Source organism: Ornithorhynchus anatinus, chromosome 10 (genome assembly GCF_004115215.2).
Source record: "Ornithorhynchus anatinus isolate Pmale09 chromosome 10, mOrnAna1.pri.v4, whole genome shotgun sequence".
Taxonomy (NCBI): Eukaryota; Metazoa; Chordata; class Mammalia; order Monotremata; family Ornithorhynchidae; genus Ornithorhynchus; species Ornithorhynchus anatinus.
In genome coordinates, this window is record NC_041737.1 from 57,971,557 (window position 1) to 57,995,177 (window position 23,621).

At 57.8% G+C, this 23,621-nt stretch overlaps 1 protein-coding gene across 3 annotated transcripts; it reads right to left on the reverse strand.

Annotated features, from left to right (window-relative positions):
- Window positions 1–238: 238 nt before the first annotated feature.
- Window positions 239–22,676, reverse strand: ZNF385A (zinc finger protein 385A). 3 transcript variants are annotated; one of them, XM_029072837.1, is made up of 8 exons: window positions 22,595–22,676; window positions 16,731–16,876; window positions 12,324–12,434; window positions 8,376–8,541; window positions 6,181–6,423; window positions 2,226–2,395; window positions 1,547–1,642; window positions 239–1,277 (listed from the first exon to the last, which is right to left on the reverse strand). In XM_029072837.1, the coding sequence occupies exons 1-8, from the start codon at window positions 22,602–22,604 to the stop codon at window positions 1,047–1,049; spliced, it is 1,173 nt and encodes a 390-aa protein (XP_028928670.1). In that variant the 5' UTR covers window positions 22,605–22,676; the 3' UTR covers window positions 239–1,046. The 3 variants fall into 3 exon arrangements, with proteins under 3 accessions (XP_028928670.1, XP_039769309.1, XP_028928672.1); XM_039913375.1 differs by lacking the exon at window positions 22,595–22,676 and adding an exon at window positions 18,021–18,084; XM_029072839.1 differs by lacking the exons at window positions 16,731–16,876; window positions 22,595–22,676 and adding an exon at window positions 16,141–16,194.
- Between the last annotated feature and the right edge of the window lie 945 nt (window positions 22,677–23,621).

Here is a 23,621-nt window from a genome sequence, read left to right on the forward strand (position 1 = left end):
TAAAGAGCGCGACTCCTCCGTATGGACCTATTGGATGTTCGTCTCGGGCGCCCTCTCGTGGTCGCAAGCAGGAAGCTCCTCGCCCCTTCCCCCAGTCGCCCCACTTAGGCCCTTTCCCAGCTCTGTGTTAACCGCTGCGGACCCCGACGCCCCGATTTTCGGCCATTTAAGTGGCCAGTGAGGCAGCTCCCCCGGTCTTCTCCATCCCCAGAAGCAGACGCACGGCAGGCGGAGGAGATCCAGAGGTGGGGGGCGGAATTTTATTGGTGGTCAGAGATGCTACATTGTCAAGCAGAATCCGGAAAAGAGGGCATGAGGGGTAGGACGGAGACAACGCAATAAAGGGAGAAGGGCGGGGGGGGGGTGTCTCCCCACCCCCAGCTGGAGTTGTGCAGTTGAGAGCGCTGGGGGGGGAGAGGGCGAGGTGGGGTGGGGGGCTATTGCTCTTTGCTCACAGTTTTGCGGAATTGGAGGGGGCTGGAGTTGGGGGGAGGGCCGCCCCCCGGGGCTGGTGTGTAAGGTTGAACCCGGGTTGTGGGGAGGGGGGAGGCAGACACGGTGACCTCACGGTGTGCAGTCACCAAAAGTGCTCTGGGGTGCCGCCCCCCCATCCCTCCCCGCGGAAGCACTCAGGTCTGGGGGAGGGGGAGAGAAAGGGGGTGCAGAAGCGGGGAGAGGGCGGCCCAAGGTCCAATTATTGCCTGGAGGAGCCGGCTCCCGCCCCCCCCACGGCCCTCCCCCTCCCCCCGGAATGGCTTGTGGCCCAGTCTGGACTGGGCTGAAGGTGAGGTGGACGGGCAAGGCTTTGGAGAGAGGAGGGGGTCCCCAAGGGGAAAGGATGGGGGTGAAGGGATGGGGTTCCCTGAGGTGCTGGAATAAACTTGGGGGAGGGGGTCCTCCCGAGCTCCCTGTCCCTTTTACAGGGGGGGAGGGAGGTAGGAAGAGAGTCAGCCCACTCCCCAGGTAGAAGCAGGGGGCAGGCTGGGGGGCCCGGCCGCCTGGGTTCTAAGACGAAGAGCCCGGCGCCTGGGTTCCGAGGAGGTGGGTCAGTAGGGGGAGAAGAGGATGGGGCCGTGGGCTGTCCGGATGGGGCCGGGGGCGGGGTGCAGGAGCGGGTGGGCGAGGGGAGGTCCCTGGAGGAGGGGGGGCGCGGCCGGGCCACGCAGGGACAGCGGGGAGCTGGCGGCCGCCGCCATCACCGCCGCCACGGCCAGGGGGCTGGGCAGCAGGCCGGCGGCCAGAGACTTGGGCAGCTCCTTGGCGAAGGCGAAGGCCCCCTGGGCAGGGAGAGGTGGGCGGTCAGGGACCCAGGCACCTGAGCTCCAGGACTCCAACACTCCGCCCCCTCACAAAGGTGCAGGCCTCGACCTCCCCAACCTCCCAGCCTCCCACAGGTGCAGGCCTCAATCTCCCCGGTCATCCAACCCCTGCCCCCACCCCCTCCCACAGCCGCAGGCCTCGACTTCCCCAGCCTACCAACCCCCACCCTCTCCCCCAGCTGCAGGCCTCTACCTCTCCGGCCTCCCCAGCCTCCTCCCGCACTTACCGCCAGCTCCCCGGGTCCCCGCGGCTTCTTGTGGCGGCTGAGCAGGGGGTTGGGCTTCCCGGCCACTCCATCCCGGTGCCGTCGACTCGAGATGTGCTGAGGAGGAGGAGGAGGGGGTGGCATGGTCAGGGGCAGAGTAGGGAATGGGGGCGGTCCGGAAGACGGGTAGGATAAGGGGCACGGTCAGTGGGTAAGGGGTGGGGCACAAAATGGGCATGGTCAAGAGGGCGGGTTGGGAAAGAGGGCATGGCTAGGGGCAGAAAAGGGGCATGGTGAGGAATGGGTATGATCTGGAGGGCAGACTGGGTTAGGGAGCATGGTTAGGGATAGGGAGAAGGGTTGTTGGGGAGGGGCAAAGGAAAGGGGCGTGATCTGGGTGGGGTAGGGACAGGGGCAGGACCAGTGAAGAGGATGGGGTCAGAGGCAGGGCAAGACCAAGTAGCGTGGTCAGGTTTGGGGAGGTGACTGGAGTAGAGAAGGGGCTCGGTCAGGGTGGGGTCTGAAGGAAGAGGCCCAGAGTCAGGGAAAGGATGGGCTGGAGGGAAGGTCAGTGTGGTCAACGGGGGATCAGTCCGCACTTGGGGGTTTGGGGATCTGGGGTAGACACGCCTAATTTTTCTCAGTTTCCACAGGTTCCCCTTTCCCCCAAAGGGAAGCTGGGGCTGGGGGCAGGTCCCACCTGTTTGAGTTGAGTCTCGGAGTTGACCTTGACGTTGCAAATCTCACAGTGGAAGGTGCGATCCTGGGAGGGGGGGTCGGGATCCCCGGGGGCGGGGGGCCCCAGCCGGGGGTAGGCCTTGATGGGTCCAAGTCCGCTCCGGGCCTCCAAGATCGTCTTGTGCTTTGTGCCTGAGAAGGGAGGTCAGGGGAGGAGAAGGCTAGAGGTCACTGCCCTACCTCCTAACCCATTGCCCCGCATGCCTTCCAACCAGGAGAGGGGGAGGTTTGGGGGTCCGAGATCTGGGGCTGAAAACCAGCAAGGCTTATTAGAGAAGCAGCGTGATTTAGTGGAAAGAGGACGGACTTAGGAGTCAGAGGACATGGGTTCTCATCCCGCCTCCACCACTTGTCTGCTGTGTGACCTTGGGCAAGTCACTTCACTTCTCTGTGTCTCAGTTACCTCATCTATAAAATGGGGATTAAGATGTTAGCCCCACATGAGACAACTTGATTGCCTTGTATCTACTCCAGTGCTTAGAACAGTGCTTGGCACATAGTAAACGTTTAACAAATACCATAATTATTATTATTATTATTGGCAAGAATATGGGTCTGGGTAAGTGTATCCATAGAGTTGAGCAAACTAAGCCAAAGTGGTCTTTGGAAGGCCAAATGACTCAACTTAGATTAGCATATTTTGGACACGCAATCAGGAGGATTAATTCTCTGGAGAAGACACTAATGCTAGGAATAGTCCAGGGAAAACACGGAAAAGGCAGACCAGCAGCTAGATGGATAGAGACCATAACAATGATAACAGAAGAACCGTTAGAAAGGTTACGGATTACTACAGTGCTCCGCACACAGTAAGTGCGCAGTAAATACCATTTATTAATTGATTGACCTGTTTTCTGATCCCAGCTTCACTTCTTGTATGCCATGTGACCTTGAGCAAGTCACTTAACTTCTTTGTGCCTCAGTTATCTGTCACTCATTCAGCATTTATCTACCCTTCTAGACTGTGAGCTAGTTGTGGGCAGGGAAGATCACTGTTTATTGTTGTATTGTACTTTCCCAAGTGCTTAATAAATACGACTGATAGAATAAATGAATGAATATCCCAGCGTTTAGTGCAGTGCAAGGCACACAGTAAGCACTTAGCAAATATTACATTATTATTCAGTCATTATTTATTGAGCGCTTACTGTATGCTGAGCACTTTACTAAGCACTTAGAAAAGTACAATACAATAAACAGACATATTCCCTGCCCACAACGAGCTTACAGTCTAGAGGGGAAGCTTACCCAGCCATCTTCCAAGAGAGGGCCCATCTCCTTTCAAAATCTACCCCCTCCACTTGCACTTCCATCCCCATCCCTTCACGCCTTATTAAAACACTTGTGTTCAGCCTTCTTCCCTTCCTCCCTGCCATTTTATATTAATGCCTATCTCCCCCTCTAGACGGTGAGCTTGTTGTGGGCAGGAATGTGTTTGTTGTTATAGTGTACTCTCCCAAGGGTTGAGTACAGTGCTTGGCACACAGTAAGCACTCAATAAATATGAACGATTGAATGAATGGATGAATCTTTAATTGCTCATTCTCCAATGGCTCCTTTCCCTCAGCTTTCACACACATCCACGTATTTCCTATCCTAAAAACCCCTCCCTTGACCTCTCTTTCGTTTCCAGCTATGGCCTCATCCCTCTCTTCCTATTCCTCTCCAAACTCTTTGAGTTGTCTACATCTGCTGCTTCCACTTCCTCCCCTCCGACTCCCTTCTAGACTCCTTGTAATCTGGCGTCCAGCTGCTTCACTGAAACCACTCTCTCTAAAGTCACCAACGACTTCCTCTTTTCCAGATCCAATGGACTCCACCTCACCCTAATCATCCCTGACCTCTTAGCTGTCTTGGGCACTGGGAACCCCACCCAACTCCTGAAAACACTATTAAACTTTGGCTTCACTGATACTGTCCTCTGCTGGTTTTCTATCTTTCTGGCCACTCATTCTCAGTCTTTTTCACGGGCTCCTCTTCTGCCTCCCACCATCTTACTGTGGAAATCCCTCAAGGCTCAGTTCTGGGTCCCCTCCTATTCACCATCTACAGCCTTGAAACTCTCAGTTTCAACTACCATCTCTTCACTAATGGCTTCCAAATCTACATCTCCAGGACAGACTTCTCCACTGTCTCTCTTTCCTTCTACCTTCAGGGGGGCAGGGAAAGTGTCTGTTATATTGTGGTGGTGTACTCTCCCAAGTACCCAGTACAGTGTTATGCATTCATTCATTCAATCGTATTTATTAAGTGCTTACTGTGTGCAAAGCACTATATTAAGCACTTGGGAGAGTACACTACAACAACACACAGTAAGCGCTCAATAAATATGATTTATTTATCGATTGATTCAGGACACCGTTACTTGGGTGATCCTCCATCAACTCAAACTCTACATGTCCAGAACTGAACTAATAATAGTAATAATAGTAATGGCATTTGTTAGGTGCTTACTATGTGCCAAGCACTCCTCTAAGCACTGGGGTAGATTACAGGGTAATCAGGCTGGACACGGTCCCTGTCCCACATGGGGCTCACAGTCTTAATCCCCGTTTTACAGATGAGGTAACTGAGGCACAGAGAAGTTAAGTGACTTGCCCAAGATCACACAGCAGACAAGTGGCAGACCTGGGATTAAAACCCACTTCCCCTGCTTTCCAAGCCTGCGCTCTTGTCAATAGGCCATGCTGCTTCTCATCTTCCCTCTCAAAGTGTCTCCTCCCCCGGTCTTTCCCATCACTGTAGAAATCACCACCATTCCCGGCCCCCAAGCTTGCAAACTTGGCATTATCCTTGACTCATCATCTGTCTCCGTCACCCCACATATTCAATCAATTCTGTTTCCACATCTCCCGAATTCTCTCCATCCAAACTTCTACCATGCTGAGCTAGGCACTTGTTACACCGCCCCAACCACTGCATCAACCCCCTTGCTAACCTCCCTGCCTTCGTCCTCTCCCCTTTCCTGTCCATATTTTACTCTGTGGCCAAGATTATTTGTCTAAAAAATTGTTCTGCACATGTCTTCTCACTCCTCAAGTGCCTCCAGTAGATACCCATCTATCACCACATCAAGCAGAAACTCCCCCCCATCAAATTCAGGGCACTTAATCCTCTAGACTGTAACCTCATTGCTGGCAGGGAACGTTTCTACCAACTCTGTTATATTGTACTCTTCCAGATGCTTAGTGCACAATAAGCGCTCAATAAATACCTCCGATTGAAATCAGCATTTTTCCCTACTCATTCCTTTCTTCACATCTCTCTCTTTCCCATTCCCTCCTTCCCTTCTGTGTAGTCTATGCACTTGGACCTGTACCATTTAAGCACTTGATATCCACTCCAGCATTTATGTAATCCATAATTTATTTATATTAATGTCTGTCTCCCTCTCTAGATTATAAACTCGTTGTGGGTAGAAAACATGTCTATCATATCTGTTGTACTGTATTCTCTCTAGCACTTAATAAATACCATCATTTATCAATTAATCTGTAAAATGGGAATTAAATGCTATTTTAATCCCTCCTACTTAGACTTGAGCCCCATGTGGGACAGGGACTCTGTCTGACCTGATTATCTTGTACCTACCCCAGAGGGACAAGATATAGTCCCTGATACATAGAAAGCAGTCAATCAATCAGTCGTATTTATTGAGTGCTTACTGGGTACAGAGCACTGTACTAAGTGCTTGGGAGAGTACAATATAGCAACAGACACATTCTCTGCCCACAATGAGTTTACAGTCCAGAGGGACTTAATAAATGCTCCAATTATTATTATTGGGGGCTGGGGTGGGGGAATGTCATGGGAAAGGGGAAGGTTGCAGCCTAGTAGGTGGGGCAGAGGTCTGGGGAGCTGAGGAGAGTTGAGGGGGGAAATTTGGGGGGTGGAGGGTTCGGGTTGGGGTCTACTACCTTTATTATGTGCCTCCAACTGCGACAGAGAGTTAACGGCGACTTTGCATAGCGCACAGTACAGCAGGCGCTTGGCTTTCTCCTCCTCCTCCCGGCTGGCTCCGCCCTCGGCCTGCGCCCCAGTCCCAGCCTGCGCCCCGGCCCGACCCGGCTCCTGGAAGCCCTGGGGTGAAGGGGGACTGGGCCGTGGGAGTGGGGAGCTGGGGGCCGGGACCGGGGCCGGGCCCAGGCCGTTCTCTGCTCCTGCAGATGGGAAGAAGAGCGTCAGGAAGATACGGCTGTGGAGGAGGAGGCTCGCACTAGCAGACTGCTCCAGAGAGATCCCAGAAATTCCTATGTCCTTCCCGCCCCCCAGATGCGCCTCCTCCCATCCAACCCTGTTGCGGTAGGGTCCTGGGAGACCCCAAGCCCGCCATGGGGCTGGGGAGGGGGCCTCCACCCCCGGTCCCTAGCAGTCTCCCTTCCCAGAAGCAGACTGGTCCTCCCTGCTTAGCTCAGATCTTGGCCGGGAGCCCAGGCTGGGAAGTGGCTGGGAGAGACCCTTCCGCCCCCTCGGCCGCCTGCCCAGAGATAAACACAGAGACATTCAGGGACACCCGCAGAGATAGACACAGGCACAGAGACACCCACAGACCCAGAGACAAACACAACCCAGAGACACCCACAAACAGAGACTGAAAACACCAACAGAGGTAGACGCAGAGACAGGTCCAGAGATAACTAGAGACACCCACAGAAACAGAGAACAAGAGACATCCACGGACCTAGACACAGAGACACCCAGAGAGAGAGAGAGACACAGCCACAGCCACAGAGACACACACAGAGATAACCACAGAGACCCAGACACCCAGAGATTTAACCAGAGAGACACTCACAGGAATAGACACAGAGAGACCCATACCCAGAGACACCCATGGAGCTAGGCACAGAGATACCCACAGATACAGACACTCACAGAGGTAACCACAGAGACACCCACAGAAATAGACACAGAAAGACACAGACCCAAAGACAACCAAGGAGGTAGACCCAGAGATACCCACAGAGATAGACAGAGACACAGGCAACCACAGAGATAGAGACACTCACAGAGACACACAGAGATAGACTCTCAGAGGCACCCAGAGAGACAGAGACACACACTCAGACCACACACACAGAGATTGAAATTAATAGAGATACCTAGAGGAACAGAGAAAGACAGATACCAAAACACGGATGGATGGATGGACGCGCGCACACACACACACACACACACACACACACACACACACACACGGCCTAGCGAGGCAGCCAGCTAGGCCAAGAGGCAGGCAGACAGTGAGGGTTGGAGGAGACGCCAGAGGCTGGGCCGCTGCTCCATAATTTATGGCCATCAAAGATGTACGGCCGATCCGATGTCCAGGTCACAGGGAGGACGGGGGTGGAGAGGAGTGAATCTTGCCAGTCCTTGCTTTTGGTGCAGCTGGACCCCTGGGGCCTCTGGGTGGAAGGGAGGCCTCATCCCCTCCAGTGGCCTCCTCTAGGAGAAGGGTCCCAGGCTCCTGTAGTCCCTTCACACCCCTCCCCTGACCCCAGATCAAGGCTGGAAGTTTACAGATTCTTCAGGCCCATCCTGCCTGGGCCCAGGGCTACTCTAGACCCCTGGCCTGCCCAGAGCCACCAGCCCGGTCCCTGTCAGCGGCTTGGTAACCCTGGGTTCATGGGGATCCCTCCAGGTGGCAAGACAGAGACACAACTACACCTTTCTCTCATAGAGATAGCCCCATCCACCTAGAGACCTCCACCACCCACACAGAGGCCCCCTCCCCCCACCTAAAGCCTCCCCCCCACCCAGAGTCCCATTCTGGTAAGTAGTCCCCACCATTCACAGAAAGCCCATTACCGGCAAAGAGTCCCCATCCACACAGAGATTCCCACCCACCCAAAGTCCTCCATCCACACAGAGACCTCTGCCCAGAGTCCTCCAGGCACACAGAAACACCTCCCCCTCAGAATCCCCCACTGGCAAAGATAAAGCCCCCAACCACCTGCACAGAGACCCCCACAGGAAGAGTCCCCCATCCACCCAGAGACCCCTTCCACACCCAACATCCCCCCATTCACTCAGAGACCACCCCATCTTCCCCAAGACCCCTCTCCCATGTAGGCATCTCCACCTACCAGCACAGAGACCCGAGGAGGAGACTCACCTGGGCCAGGGCCCCCGCCGCCATCTCCGCCACCGGGGCTGCTGGCAACCGGGACCCCGTCCCCGGCCTCCCGGGAGCCCGGCTCTCGCCCCCGACCCTTGGCAGCTTCGATGCCCTTGACTCTCCGCGCGTGTCTGTTGCCTTTGTAGTGAGCCTCCGCCTGGCTCTGTGTGGAGAGGAAGCAGGTGGTGAGGAGGATGCCCCCACCTAGACACTCCCCCCAGGACACCTCCCCTTACCCCCACATCTGCTCCAGGGACTACTTTGTGTCCACAAGAAAATCTGATCCAGGGGTGGAAGAATACCAGCAACCCTGTCCAGGGATCTCAAAGCACAATGTTCCAAGGGAAGTGTCCGGTCAGGAAGACCTGGAAGAGAGCGCAGTGGGTTCTGTCTCCCCAGCCCACAACCTCCTCAGAGCAGAGGGGTTTCACCCAAGGGCAGCCCCCCAACCCCCTCCAAACCCTCACAGTGCTCAGCAGGCCTTAGCAGCACCTGTGTCTGCAGGGCCTCTGGTCTGGAACGCCCTCCCTCCTCAGATCCCACAGACAATTTCTCTCCCTTCAAAGCCTTATTTAAGGCACATCTCCTCTAAGAAGTCTTCCCTAAGCCCCCCTTTCCTCTTCTCCCACTCCCTTCTGCATCATGCTGCCTTGCTCCCTGTGTTCACCCCCCCTCCCAGCCCCATAGCACTCGGCCACTTAGCTGTGTGACTTTGGGCAAGTCACTTGACTTCTCGGTGCCTCAGTTACCTCGTCTGTAAAATGGGGATTAAGACTGTGAGCCCCATGTGGGACAACCTGATTCCCCTGTGTCTACCCCAGCGCTTAGAACAGTGCTCGGCACATAGTAAGCGCTTAACAAATACCAACATTATTATTATGTACACTTCTGTAATTTATTTATATTAATGTCTATCTCCTCGCCAAGCCTGTAAGCTCTCTGTGGACAGGGATTGTGCCTGTTTATTGTTGTACTCTCCCAGGCACTCAGTACAGTGCTCTGCACACAGTAAGCGCACTCAATAAATATGACAAAGAATGTGAGCTCGTTGTGAGTAGGAAATATCACTGTTTATTGTTGTATTGTATTTTCCCAAGCACTTAGTTCAGTGCTTTGCACAGTAAGCCCTTACTAAATATGATTGATTGAATGAATGAATAGAGGAACGAATGAATAAACCCCCTGTGTGGGTGGGGCCCCGGGCCATACGAGGGCACTGGGGGAGTAGGGGTGTCTGCATAGGAGAGGGGTCAGATCAGGGGTGCTGGAGGAGGGAGGCTTTGGGGGAGGGGGAGCCCCAGGGGTGCTGAGCATTGTGGGCAGGCAATATGTCATTTGTTTCATTGTATTTATTCAATCATATATATTAAGTGCTTACTGTGTGCAGAGCACTATACTAAGTGCTTGGGAAAGTACAGTAGGATGATTGAGTGACAATCCCTGCCCACAATGAGCTGACAGTCTACAAGAGGGAGACAGACATCAATACAAATAGACATCAATATAAATAAATAAAATAACAGATCTACATATAAGTGTTGTGGGGCTGGCAAGGGGGAAGAGCAAAGGGAGTGAGTCTGGGCGACCCAGAAGGGAGTGGGAGATGAGGAAAAGTGGGGCTTACTCTCCCAAGCACTTAGTACAGTGTTATGCACACGGTAAGTGCTCTAAACTGTGAGCCAGCTGTGGGCAGGGATTGTCTCTCTTTATTTGCTGTACTGAACTTTCCAAGTGCTTAGTACAGTGCTCTGCACACAGTAAGCTCTTGATAATTACGACTGAATGAATGAAATACGATTGAATGAATGAATGAGTGAAGGAGGGGCAGGAAGAGTCGAGACCCCAAGCGGACCCACCAAGAGCCGCCGGGGCTTTTGAATCTGGTGCTTTTGGGCTGAGTGGCAGAGAGCCAGGGCTCTGGCCTAGCCCAGGCAGCTGACTCAGACCCCCGCCTGCCCAGGGGACCCCACCCACCAGCCCCGGCCAAAACCCTGATCCCCTCTTAGGAGAGGCCAAGCCGCTCCACTGCCGCCGCCCTCCTGCCTGAGTCACATCCAGACCCAGCGTCCGTCCGCACGCCCAGCCCGCTGTCTCGCTGACCAGCCCGGTGGTGCTGGGGGCCAAGGCCAGACCCAGGCGGGGCCGGAGGCCCAGGACAGTGTGTCCCTACACAGCAGGTGACCGACACATGCTGTGGAGGGGGATAATGAGGAGGAGGAGGAGGAGGGGGTGGGTGGTGATGAGGAGTGTGGGGGGGGGGAGGAAGAGGAGCAGCATGGCCTAGTGGACCTGGGAGTAAGAGAACCTAGCCTCTAATCCCGGCTCCGCCACTTGTCTGTTGTGTGACCTTGGGCAAGTCACCTGGCTTCTCTGTGCCTCAGTTACCTCATCTGTAAAGTGGAGATTAAGACCATGAGCCCTATGTGGGACAGGGTCTGTGTCCAACCCAATTATCTTGTATCTACCCCAGGGCTTAGTACCAGTGCCCGGCCCATAGTAAGTGCTTAACAAATACCGCAATTATTAATATCATTATTATTATTAAGAGGAAGAAGGGGAGAAGGAGGAGGAAGGGTTGAAGGTGAGGGTGATGATATTGGTGAAGAAGGGGAGGAAGAGGAAGCTGATAGGGACTGGACAGGGCTGTGGGGTCTGCTCCAGTCCTGGTGACCTGCTGTGCCTCCTGTGATGAACCTTGGTGTTGACCCACCGAGGAGGGTTATCTCCCCCTCCCCGTCCAAAAGACCCTGTCCTCAGCCCCTCCTCTATTAACAGGAAGATCTCAAAGCATTTCTCTCTGCCCCTTTCTTCTCCCCCATCAGGCTTAAAGGTGCATCTGGGGACGAGGTGGGGCAGGGGAGACCTGGATTCCGCTCAGGGGAGGAATTTAGCAGGGGGGGAGGCAGGATGGGGGAGAGGTCCAGGACACCTGGGTTCTCAGCCTCCATAGGGTCTACAGTCCAGAGATAGGGGTGGGCCAAAGCCTTCCAGGGGTCACTCTGACCAAGCACTGGCCTTCCTGCGTGGAAGCAAGGGCAGGCTGTGATGACCTCAGAGAGTCCGGCCAGGATTCATTCATTTAATCGTACTTATTGAGCACTTACTTTGTGCAAAGTCCTGTACTAAGTGCTTGGGTGAGTACAATAGAATAACAGACATATTCCAGTCTGCTGGCCCAGATGAGAGGCAGAGACTGTGCCCCAACTGTTTATCTTATATTTACCCCACTCCTTGACACATAGTAAGCGCTTAGAGAAGCAGCGTGGCTCAGTGGAAAGAGCACGGGCTTTGGAGTCAGAGGTCATGGGTTCGAATCCCGGCTCGGCCACTAGGCAGCTGTGTGACTTTGGGCAAGTCACTTAACTTCTCGGTGCCTCAGTTACCTCATCTGTAAAATGGGAATTAAGACTGTGAGCCCCACGTGGGACAACCTGATTCCCCTGTGTCTACCCCAGCGCTTAGAACAGTGCTTGGCACATAGTAAGCGCTTAACAAATACCAACATTATTATTATTATTATTAACAAATGCCACAGTTACTATCATTACATATTAATGACTTTGTGCCTATTTCCCATCAAATGGCCCAGAAACCACCCCCTCTTCCACTCCAACAGACCCCGGTCCCCCGTCCTTCTGCCCTGTCACCCACCCTCACTAGAGAAGCAGCATAGTGTAGTGGATAGAGCACGGGCTTGGGAGTCAGAAGATCATGGGTCCTAATCCTGACTCCACCACGTGTCCGCTGTGTGACCCTGGGCAAGTCACTTCACTGTTCTGTGCTTCAGTTCCCTCATCTGTAAAAGGGGGTTTGAGACTGTGAGCCCCATGAGGGACAGGGACGGTGTCCAACCCGATTTCGTTGTAGCCACCTCAGTGCTCTGGGCAGTGCCTGGCACATAGAAAGCGCTTAACAAATACCACAATAAATTACGCTTGTTATTACCTGGGAGTTGAAGCGGATCTGACAGACGTTACAGGAAATGACAGGCCGCTTGGTCCGGAGCAGGGGTCCCCCGAAGGTGTGGGCCAGCACGGCCTTCTGCACGGGGTCCATCTGGGAGACAGGGAGCTGGTGACCCCCAGCCCCACACTGACCCCGGAGGTCACCGGTCTGCCAGGTGGGGAGTGGGCAATGGGTCAGGAGCCTGGAGATCCCATCCTTTCCTCCCCTCCATCCCTGCACCTTCCTGACCGACCCCAGTGTTTCCAACCTGCCCAACCCCTGTTCCTCCTCCAAGGAATCCCACAGCCCACATAGGCAGCTGTGGGGCTGGACCTGGTGGAAGGGGTGGGAGGGGGACGGGGATCAAATCCTGAAATTCCAGCTCCAACCAGCCTCCCGGTTCCCATCCCTTCCACGTCCTCAGCCACCTCCGCTCCCGAAGATGCGTCTGCTTCTGGGGAGGAGCAAGGAGGCTGTGCTGGATTCAGGTCGGTGGAGGACACGGTGGGAATCTGAGGGCCCAGGACTTCTAAACGTCCCCTCCCAGAGCCGGGAGGGGGGGGGGGGTGGCGGGCGGGGTTGGGAAATCTCACCCCCTCCCCATCCCTCCACCCTTCAGGCAGATCAGCAGATGTGTCTCCAGGCGCTGGCCAAGGGGCGGGGGTAGGGGAAGGAGAGGGCTGTGACTTAGGCTTCTCCGGGGAGTGGGATGAGGGCTGCTGCCTGGGGTCTGAGCCTGAGCCGGAAAAGAACCCCCTCAGGGGTCCGGGGGAGTGGCCAGAGTGGAATGCGGCTGGGGCTGGGGGGAAGCGGGTCATGGGGGAGGTGGGAGGCCCACAAGAACAACGGGGCTGTGGAGAGAGAACTGCAGTGTCTGATCTGGGGCCTTGGGCCTCTGGAATGTGGGAACCGGGGGTTCCCCGAGCAAGGGGCTGGAGGGGAAGAGTTGGGAGCAAAGGGGAAGGAGGTGGGGGTGGCCAGCAGAAAGAGAAAAGGCCCGGCTGTCAGGAGACTGGGGTATTTGTCACTACCTGGCCTACTGTGTGGCCTTGGGCAAGTCACTTCACCTCCCTGCGTCTCAGTTTCCTCCTCTGTGAAATGGGCAGAAGATTCCTGCTCTCCCTCCCTCTCTATGAGCCCTGTGTAGGACAAAGACTGTGTCCCATCTGATGATTCTGGAACCTCCTCCAGCGCTTGACTCATTGTTTGACACAAAGTAAGCACTTGATAAACACCATCATTAAAGAGGGATGAGGTGGGAGTAACCTTCAGTTTCCCTGGGGAGGGGGCAGCAGGGAAGAGAGGGAGAAGCTTGGGATGAGAAAGAGATTCTCTGTGTCCCCTTCCCCACCAATTATCCCTCTTTTGCTTTGGCTGGTTCGGGTTTATGGTTTAACAGGTGCCAATCTCTCTGCCCTTCTCTGCTCCAGTCCCTCCTATTCTCTTCTTTTTCCATCTCCAAGGCTTCAGGTCAGTTATGGAAGATGTCCGGTTGGCCATGAGAGAGACACAGAGACGGACAGAGAGAAAGAAAACCTGGGTCTCTGGGTCCCCTGGTTATGTCTTCTATCTTTGACCTGTCCACTGATCTCTTTCTGGCCTATGTGTACACCTGCCTGTCTCTCTCTGTCTGCTGTGTGTCTACCTGCCTGTTTCTCTCTGACCTATGTCTGTCCATCTGCCTTTATGTGTCCACCCAACTGTCTCTTTCAGGCCCGTGTGTCCATCTTTCTGCCTGCCTGTCTCTGTGTGTCCCTCTGCCTGTCTCTCTCTGGCCCGTGTGTCCATCTGCCTGTCTCTTTGACCTGTGTCTGTCTGTCTCTCTCTGACTGGCTGTCCGTCTGTTTGTCTCTCTCTGACTTGGGTGTCCAACTGTCTCTCTGACCTGTGTGTGTGTGTGTATCTAACTGTCTCTCTGTGTGTCCATCAGTCTGTCTCGGAACTGTGTTTTTCCATCTGTCTGTCCTTTGTGTGTAATAATCTTTCTCTCTCTGATTGGGTATACATCTGTCTGTCTATCTCTCTGACCTGTGTGTTTCCATCTGTCTATGTGTAGGGGTATGGGCATCTGTCTGTCTCTCAGACTGGGTGTTCATCTGTCTGTCTCTCTGATGTTTGCCCAACTGTCGGTCTCTCCCTGGCCCATGTGTCCATCTGTCTGTGTCTCTGACCTGTGTGTCTATGCGTCGCTCTCTGGCCCATGTGTCCACCTCTCTCTGGAATTTGTGTGCTGTCTCTCTCTGGTCCATGTTTCCGTCTTCCCATCTGTCTCTCTGACCTCTATGTGTTTCCATCTGTCTGTCCTGTAATAATAATTATGGCATTTGTTAAGCACTTACTATGTGCCAGGCACTCTACTAAGTGCTGGGGTGGATACAAGCAAATTGGGTTGGACACAGTCCTTGTCCCACATGGGGTTCACAGTCTCAATCCCCATTTTACAGATGAGGTAACTGAGGCCCAGAGAAGAGAAGTGACATGACCAAGGTCACACAGCAGTCACGTGGCAGAGCTAGGATTAGAACCCATGACCTTCTGACTTCCAGGCCCATGCTCTATCCATTACACCATCCTGTGTGTCCATTTTTCTGTTGATCTCTCTCTCTCTAACTTCGGTGTCCAACTGTCTGTCTCTCTGACCTGTGTGCTTATCCATCTGCCTGTCCCTGGCCCAAGTGTCCATCTGTCTGTCTCTGACCCATGTGTGCATCCGTCTCTCTGGTCCACGTGTCTGTCTCTCTCTGACATATGTATGTCTCTCCATCTTTCATCAGTCTTTGTGTATCCCTCTGACTGCCTCCCTCTGCCCCATGTGTCCATCTGTCTGTCCATCTCCAATGTACGTGTGCATCCACCTGCCTGTCTCTCTGATCTGTGTGTGTGTCCATCTGCCTGTCCTGTGTCCCAGGGTCAAGCAGGGGTGTCTTTCCGCACCCCTTGCCCCACCGCGGCCTGACCCCCCAGTCCCTCCTCCCTGCCCCTGCAGAGAGTATGCGGGTTGGGGGGGAAGCGGGCGGTGGTAGGGGGGTGGAATGTTGCCCAACCTGAAACCCTATAACCAGCCAGGAAACCTGACCCGCCAACAGCCCGCAGCCGGGGGCGGGGGATGGGCTGGGGGGGGGGTCTTGGCCCCCAATCACCCCCGATCCCAAGGCCCTTCTCTCCCGGGAGCTGAGGCCTTGGAACTATGTTCCCCCCTCCAAAAAACCCCACTGTTTCCTTATCCCCCATCTCCTCCGATCCTAGGCTCAGGAAAGACCCAGGCGTCCTGTTCCTGCTCCTGCCAGGAACCCTGCAAGAGTGGGAGAGCCTTCCCCTTGCAGCCCCCCTCCTCCATTCACTCAGGGCCCTCACACCTTGGGTGCCCTCTGGGGTGGCCGCAGAGGCGATGGGGGACATGAAGAGGGGAGGGGGGAGGACCGGCCATGCAAGATGGACCCCCAGGTGTCCGGCGTTGGGGTGGGGCAGTTCCGTCTCCCCCAGGCCAGCCCTCTGCACCGCCAGGGCTGCCCGTGGGTGGAGGGGGAGAGCTCAGGGCTCAGAAATCAAGGACCAGAACCAGGGAGAAAGGGGAGGGGGCGGCGAGGGGCAGTCCTATCCCCTTCTTCTGCGGATGGAGCCCGGGACCTTCAGCTCCCCCCAAACCCAGCAGTCCAGAAAGAGGGGCGACCCGGGGTGGAGGGCGAAGGGGAGATGAAGAAATGTGGGGTCGGAGGGCAGTGCTGGGGGGGGAGCGGGGATGGGGGGGATTTGCGGGGGTGGGGGGAGGGGGGAGCGCTGCGGCAGCGGTCGAGAAAGGCGGGGGCGGGTGGCTTACCCTGCGGGACCCCGGCGTCCGCGGCTCCATGGCGCGGGGGGGGGGAGGGGGAGGGCCGAGGGGGTCCGGGGCAGGTGGGGGCCGGGCCGGGGGGCGAGGGGGGCTGGGGGAGGCGGTGTTGGCTGCCCGGGTGCCTCGGTTGTGCGGCCGGCCCGGCCCGGGGACGGGGGAGGCGGGAGGGAGGCGGGAGGGAGGCGGCGCCGGTCAGGACGGAGTCCCGCCCCGGGGGAGGGGCCGACGGAGCCGGGGGTGGGGCTGGGGGCTCGGACTCCGGGGCCCGGGGAGGAGGAGGCTCTCCCCTCCCCGCCCCGCCTGTCTTCTGCCCTTTGACCCCCCGGGGGGTGGTCCGCACAAGGCGGGAGGCGTCGGTCTAAGTTGATCCCGAGGGTCGCGGCGTCGAGGAGGGAAAGGGTCACCCCTGAGGACCTCCCCCTCCACCCCCGGACAGCGCCTCTCCATCCCAGCTCGGGTCCGAAAAGGGGATCCGGGGCGAACGAGGAGGGGGGATGTGGATGGGCCGGGGGCTGGGCCTGGGCTGGTCCTGAGCTGGGCCTGGGTCTGGGCCTGGGGTGGGCCGGGGTCCGTCTTACCGTTCCGAAGCCGCCGAAGAGGCCGAGCGGAGTCGCCGGCTCCAGAGCGAAGGGCAGAAGTCGCTTTATGTCCAGGGGCGGCGGGGCCGGGGGCGCCATGACCGGAGAATGGAACACGGGGAGGGGTCCTGCCCGGCTCAGGCCGCCTGCGGCAGGACGAGGAATGGGTCAGAGCTCGGCCTGAAGGGGTCACGGTGGGGTGGGGGGGGGGAAAGGACCTCACCGGGGGTCACTCAGAGGGTAGGGGATCGCCCAAGGGAGTGGGGAAGGGGTCCGGGTCCGTACCACCCTCTGGGGTCAGGGGATGGGGTTCAAACTGGACCCAACCTCTGCTCTGACCCCGCACCCACCCTCTCTCATCGGGCTTCCGGGAGCTTCCCCACCTCAGGGGTCGGGGCGGATCTGTGGGCGTGCAGACAGGGGTGGGCCTTGAACCCGGGAGTCCTATAAGAAGCAGCGTGGCTCAGTGGAAAGAGCACGGGTTTGGGAGTCAGAGGACCTGGGTTGTCATCCCGGCTCCGCCACTTGTCTGCTGGGTGACCTGGAGCAAGTCACTTTACTTCTCTGTGCCTCAGTGACCTCATGTGTAAAATGGGGATTAAGACTGTGGGCCCCGCATGGGACAACCTGATTACCTCGTATCTACCCCAGCGATTACAACAGTGCTCGGCAAATAGTAAGGGCTTAACAAAGATCATTATTATCATAACTCCCAGCTCTGCTGTCCATACCCCCCAGGATCCCTAGAGGGGAAACTGAGGCCGAGGCTAGGGTCGGACGGGAGGTTGTTGGGAGCCGGCGAGGGCCTCTCATGACCACCCTCTCCCCCGCGAGCCAAAGCGGGAGCTGGGGAGGCCGGGGTCCTGAGACTCCCACTGCCCCCACCCCCCACCCCAGCTCCCGGAGTTTCCCCAGCTCGGCCTTCTCTGCTTCTCCTTTGCGGCAGGAAGCCTTGCTCCCTAGACAAGGCCCAGGAGCTTGTGGGACCGACCCGAAAGAGGAATCGAAAATCCTTTCCCTCCGCCCCAGCCCCCTCTTGCCTCCCTCCCCCCGCCTCAGTCCGTCACCCCCAGACTCCTGTAGCAATCTGGAGGTCGAGGGGGGAGTAGGCAAAACATCCCAGGCCTGTCGCCCCGCGCCCAGGCCTCTCCCCACTTCACGAACAAAGGACACAGGAGACCGAGCTGCCCAGGTGCCCCCTCGTCCCCCCCCTCAGGCCCAGCTAGGAAAGAAGGACCCCCTAGTTCCCTCCTGCCCCGACCCCTGCCCCCCACCTCTAGGACCCAGTACCTGGAGTTGGTCGATGCCCACGTGCCCCGGAAAACTGCCCCCGCCCCCCCTAGCAGGGCTGCCCAGCCTGGCAGTGCCCTGTCCCTGGTCCTGCCCCCTGCCCCCCTTCCCCCCCAACCTCCTCAAGCCGGCCAGGGAGAAACAGCCAATCAGGGCCCCGGGAAAGTGGGGCAGAGGGGAGGGCGGGGGAGCAGGGATTAGGGGAGGCGGAGGAAGAGGAGGAGGAGGAGGAGGACAGGGGGTGGAGGGAGAGGATGGGGGAGGGTCAGGCCTGGGGGAGGCTGTACCCCCTAACCCTCTTCCAGCTGGAAGGACGGGGCTCCCGGCGAGGAAGGAGGGGGAGGGGCCCGGCCTGGGTCTGGGGGTTTAACTGGAAGCCCCCCACCCCCCATCATCCGCAAACAGCGTGGAGGGTGGGGGGCTTCCGGGGAGGGGAGGGGCGGATAGAGGACCCAGGATGGGGCAAACATTCATTCATTCAGACGGGGAGACGCGGGGGAAGGGGACAGAGGGCCTCGGGGGACACTAGCCTGCTTCCTCCCCGGCCAGCGCCCCGGAGTTGGCACGGGGGGCCAAACCTTAACGAGCCCTGAGCTGTCCCGGGAATGGTGAGAGACACCCGAGCCCCCCGCCCCGCCCCCACGCTGGCATCCTGGCCTCGTCCCCCAGCCCTTTTTCCTTGCCCGCTCCGCCCCCTGCCCAGAGCGGTGCCCCGGTCTCTGGTCCCCTCCCATCTCCCAGGTCGCCCCGACCCCCTCCCCCAGCCTCCCCTTCCCCACCCCCCTTACCCCTTCTCTGTCTCTCGGTTCTGCTCTGCTGAACCGGAGCCGGGGGGCCTCAGGGGGAGGAGGAGGGGATGGAGGTCAGGACGGGGTGTTCTCCCCGATCCATTCAGTTTGCCGGAACCAGAGGAGCGCAGCGCTTAGTACAGTGCTTGGTACCTAGTAAGCGCTTAACAAATACTATTATTATCATTATTATAAGCCAGACTGGGGGATTGGACTCTTGGGGCCGGGAGAGGCCCGAGATATGGGGGTGGGAGGGATCCATACTGTGAGCCCGTTGTGGGCAGGGATTGTCCCTTTTTATTTCTCTATTTTTCTTTCGAAGCGCTTAGTACAGTGCTCTGCCCATAGTAAGCGCTCAATAAAAACGATTGAATGAATGAACGAACGAATGAATGACAGAGATGGGAGAATTAAGCGTCTCAACGCCTAGTAGGCTGCGTGGAGAGGGCGGGGACGCTCATTATCCTAATTACCTGCTTGGGAGAGCCCGTCCGGCCTTCTCCGGGCACACCTAGGGTCAGGACTTCCTAACCCTGAGCCCGGCTGTCTGCTGCCCCCCTCAGAGACCCTCCGTCCCCTAACCCCCGCCCCCGTCCCCAGGAGGCCAGCAGAGGTTAGACCTCCGGCATCCGAGCTCCCAGCGCCCTCCTTGCCACTACAGCCCCCCCGCCCTCCCCCACACTTTGAACATTAATAGTTCCAGGGCAGGCTCCAATTTCCCTCGGTCCTAAGCCCACAGGACACATTTAGTATCGCTACGGGCGGTCCGCGACTCGGACCTCTCCCGGCAGCTTCGGACTCCTCAACCGGTCTGGACTGGGGTGGGGGCGGGGGTCTTCACTCTGCCCCTTCCCCCGCCCCCCACCGACCACCCCAACCTACCTTAGGAACTGCACAGTTAGAGCCCTGCGGCCCGCCTGGGCCTGTCTTGGTGTTCCCCTCCCCAGGGAGGGGCAGATTGTTCATTCATTTATTCAGTCATATTTATTGAGCGTTTACTGCGTGCAGAGCACTGTACTAAGTTCTTGGAAATTACAATACAGCAATAGAGGGACAATCCCTGCCCACAACGGACTCAAAGTCTGGTGGGGGGGGAGGAGAAAGGGACATTGGGAGATGGACACACATCAATACAAGTAAACAAGCATCAGAGGGTCTTCTCCGGTTCCCTCTCACCCTTGCATTTAGATTTGCACCCTTTATTCAGCACTTATATCCATACCCGTAATTTACTTATAATAATAACAGTTGTGGTATTTGTTAAGCACTTACTATGGGCCAGGCACTGTTCTAAGCGCCGGGGTGGATACAAGAAAACCGGATAGGATGCAATCCCTGTCCCACAAGGAGTTCACAGTCTCAACCCCCATTTTCAGCTGAGATAACTGTGGCACGGAGAAGTTAAATGACTTGCCCAAGATCACAGAGCAGACAGGCGACAGAGTCGGGATTAGAACCCAGGTCCTTCTGACTCACAGGCCCGGGCTCTTATCCAGTAGGCCACGCTGCTTCAATATATTAATGGTGTCTCCCCTTCTTGACTACGAGCTTATTTTGGTTAGGAATGCACCTACCAACTCTGTTATATCAATCTTTTTCAAGCACTGAGTACAGTGCTCCGCACACAGTAAGCGCTCAGTAAATGCTATTGATCGAAGTCGGGAGATGAAAGATGATGTCGGGGGCGGGGGGGCAGTGTCAGGGTCCGGGCCTAGGAGCCTTGGGAAGGAAAAACGGGGGAGGGGCAGCTGGGGGGATTGGTTCTTGGGTCTGAAGCTGGGAGATACAGGGGACTTCGGACCCTTCCTCCCACCAACGCCCCCCTTCTCCCCCACCTCCCCCTGGCCCTGGTCTAGACTCCAGGACTGTTCCCTGGACCCCCAACCTGGAGTCAAATTCCGAAATTCCCCGAGCAGTCCTGGAGAGGTCGGGAAGTCAAGATCGGGGAGATGAACTGAGATCCTAAACTATGGAACCCAGTGCTTCTAACTCAGAACCCAGAGTCAGGAACTTGGAACGCGGGGCGGAATCCGAACCCCAAACTCCGGGCGTTGGGTTGGGGGGGGGGGCTCAGACACTGGGCGTCTCCCCCGCCTTCCTCCCTCTCTGGGTGGTGGGGCGCCACTGCCCAGCCCTGTCTCCTCCTGCGGCGGTACAGGGCAAGGGGTAATTATTCGCGTCGGGAACTCTCCCCTCCGAGGAGGGGTGGCGGGGGAGAGGGGAAGACCCAGGAGTCCTGCCTCCGGGCCTTCTCTCGGATCGGACTACGGCCCCTCTCTCCCCTTCCTCTATGTCCGGGGCCAGGCCAGGGGTCTGCTCCTCTCGGTCCCCGGGTAGCGGGGTAATGATAATAACAATCACGGCATTTGATAAGCGCTTACTATGGGCCGGGCACTGTACGAAGCGTTGGGGTAGATACAAGCAAATCGGGTTGGACGAGGAGGGAGGTCGCACGAGGCTGTGGAATTCAGGGTCGAGAGTGGAAAAGGGTGGGGGGGGGGGAATTACACCTAGGGGAGGGTGTCACAGCACGATGGGGAATGTGGAGCCGAATTGGCCCCCAGCTCCAGGGCAGTGGAGCCCGCAGCGGGGAGAGAAACAAAGAGACGGTGACAGGGACAACCGGAGACAGACAGCAGGAGACAGGCAGGGCGAGGAGCGAGAGGGGAAGGCCAGGCTGAGCAGGGGCCCGGAGGCAAGGCTGAGCCAGGTGTGCAGGGTGGATGTATATTTGTGTGTGCGCGCGCGTATGTGTGAGTGAGTGTGTGTGTGTGCGCGCGCGCGCGCGAGCGGCGGGGGGAGGGGGCGAGCAGGGTGGCACAGGTGGTCGAGCGGGGGGGGGGGGGGTCTCTCTCCGCCCTAATAGGGGCCCAGGAACCAGCCTGAAGGGACAGAAGCCAGGGGACAAGAGGGGCTGGTTGGGGCCTGCGGGAGCGGGGGCACCGGAGAGAGGGGAGATTAGCCCGACCGGGGGGTGGGAGACGAAGGGGAAGGGACTGGGGAGAGGAAGGGGCTCCTCTCCTAAACTTCCCGGCCCGCAGAGGGGGGCGGGACTGGGGCCGGGGCAGGCCTCAGCGTGTCGGCCCCTAGGCCCCACCCCAGACAGGTTTGGAGCTGCCCGGCCTTCTCAGCTTCCCGGGCCCCCCAACCCTTCTCCCTTAGTCCCCCCGCCCCCTGCTTCTTAGTCTCCCATCCCTCATCTAGCTCCCGATAACCCTCTCCCCCCAGACTCTGTTTCCCCCTTCTGACTCCAACCCCCACCTTCCTGATCCTCCCACGAGGATCCCCCCGGCTCACCACCTCCCTGAACCCCTCCAGCCGAGCGCCCCCGTCCCCCCATTCCCAGCCCCCAACCCTCCCCACACTTCCTTCTGTGGTCGGGAAACACCTGCCCCCCCCCATCTCCCACCCCAGCCAGGCCTGAGACCCTCAACCTCTGTAACCCCGTGTAATATGGAGGAGTCCTAGCACTCTATAACGACCTCATTATCCCGTTCCGGGAAAGGGGCGCGCTCCATCTCGACCCCCTCCCCCGTCCCGTCCTTTGAACTCCCTGGAATTTCGGGGGTTCGCTGCTTTCCGGAGTCAAGATATGCAACCAGATTTGGTGGGGGCAGATGTGCAACCAGATTTTTGAGGGGTAGATGTGCAACCAGATTGGGGGGGCAGAGGAGCGACCAGATTTTTTGTGGGGGAGGACGGCTTCGAGAACGGGGAAGAGGGGGGAGCTGTGGCGGTGGGGTTGGGAGGGGGGCCGGGGAGGCGGAGGCTGCGGTGGCCACTCACCGAGAATCATTTTGGGGACCCAGGTGTCCGGGGCTCCACGCCGCTCTGTCCCGGGGGCCGATCTGGCAGGGGAGGGAGGTGTGTGTGTATGTGGTGGGAGGGGGGGGCCGGGGCGGAGCCGGGGCGAGGGCGGGGCGGCCAGCAGGTGAGGGAGGGAGGGAAGAAGGGGAAAGAGGAGGAGGAGGAAGAGGAGGAGAGGTGAAGTCGGGAAGGGACGAAGTCGGGGGATGGATGTTTGTCTCTGGTTTCGCCCCTCACCCCCACTTCCCGGGTCCCATAGGGCTCTGTCTCTGCCCCACCATCTCCCCCCAACACACACCAGTGCACCTTGTCTCTGTCCCTCTCCATCCTCGCAAAGCGCCCTGTCTCAGCCCCCTCCCCCATCTTCCCCCCCGTGCCCTTTTTCTGTCCCCACCCTCCCCTACAGAGTCCTGTCTCTGTCCCCGCACAGCGCTCTGCCTCTGCCCCTCCAAAGCACCCTGTCTTTGTCCCCTCCCATCGCGCACAGCTCCCTGTCTCTGTCCCCATCATCTCCTCCAGAGCACCTTGTCTCTGCCCCCTCCCATCCCCGCACAGCGCCCTGTCTCTGTCCCCGACTCCCACCCCCGTCTCTGTCCCCATCTCACATCCACCGACCCCCACAACGCCTTGTCTCTGTCCCCTCGACCCCCGGACCTGCTTCCCGAGGCTAGAACGCCGGGGGCAGTGGGGCAGGGGTCCTGGCTGGGGTCGGGGGTCAGTGCTCAGCTGGGAGAAGAAACACTGTGGGGTTATCTATCCGGCTGAGCCGGGCTGGAGCGGGGGCGGTGGGGGAGCATCTCAGAAGCCTGGATGAAAGGAACTGTCCCGAATCCGGGGGATGGGGCTAGGGTGACCTTGCTGGAGCCACTGATTGACACTGGCTGGAAAGGGAACGAGGGTTGGGTTCAACGTTCGGGTGGGGCGGGAGGAAGCAGGAGGGGCAGAGAGGGCTGGGGCCCAGACGGGCACAAGATGCTAGAACACTGTTTTGCCCGTGCCTTCCCGC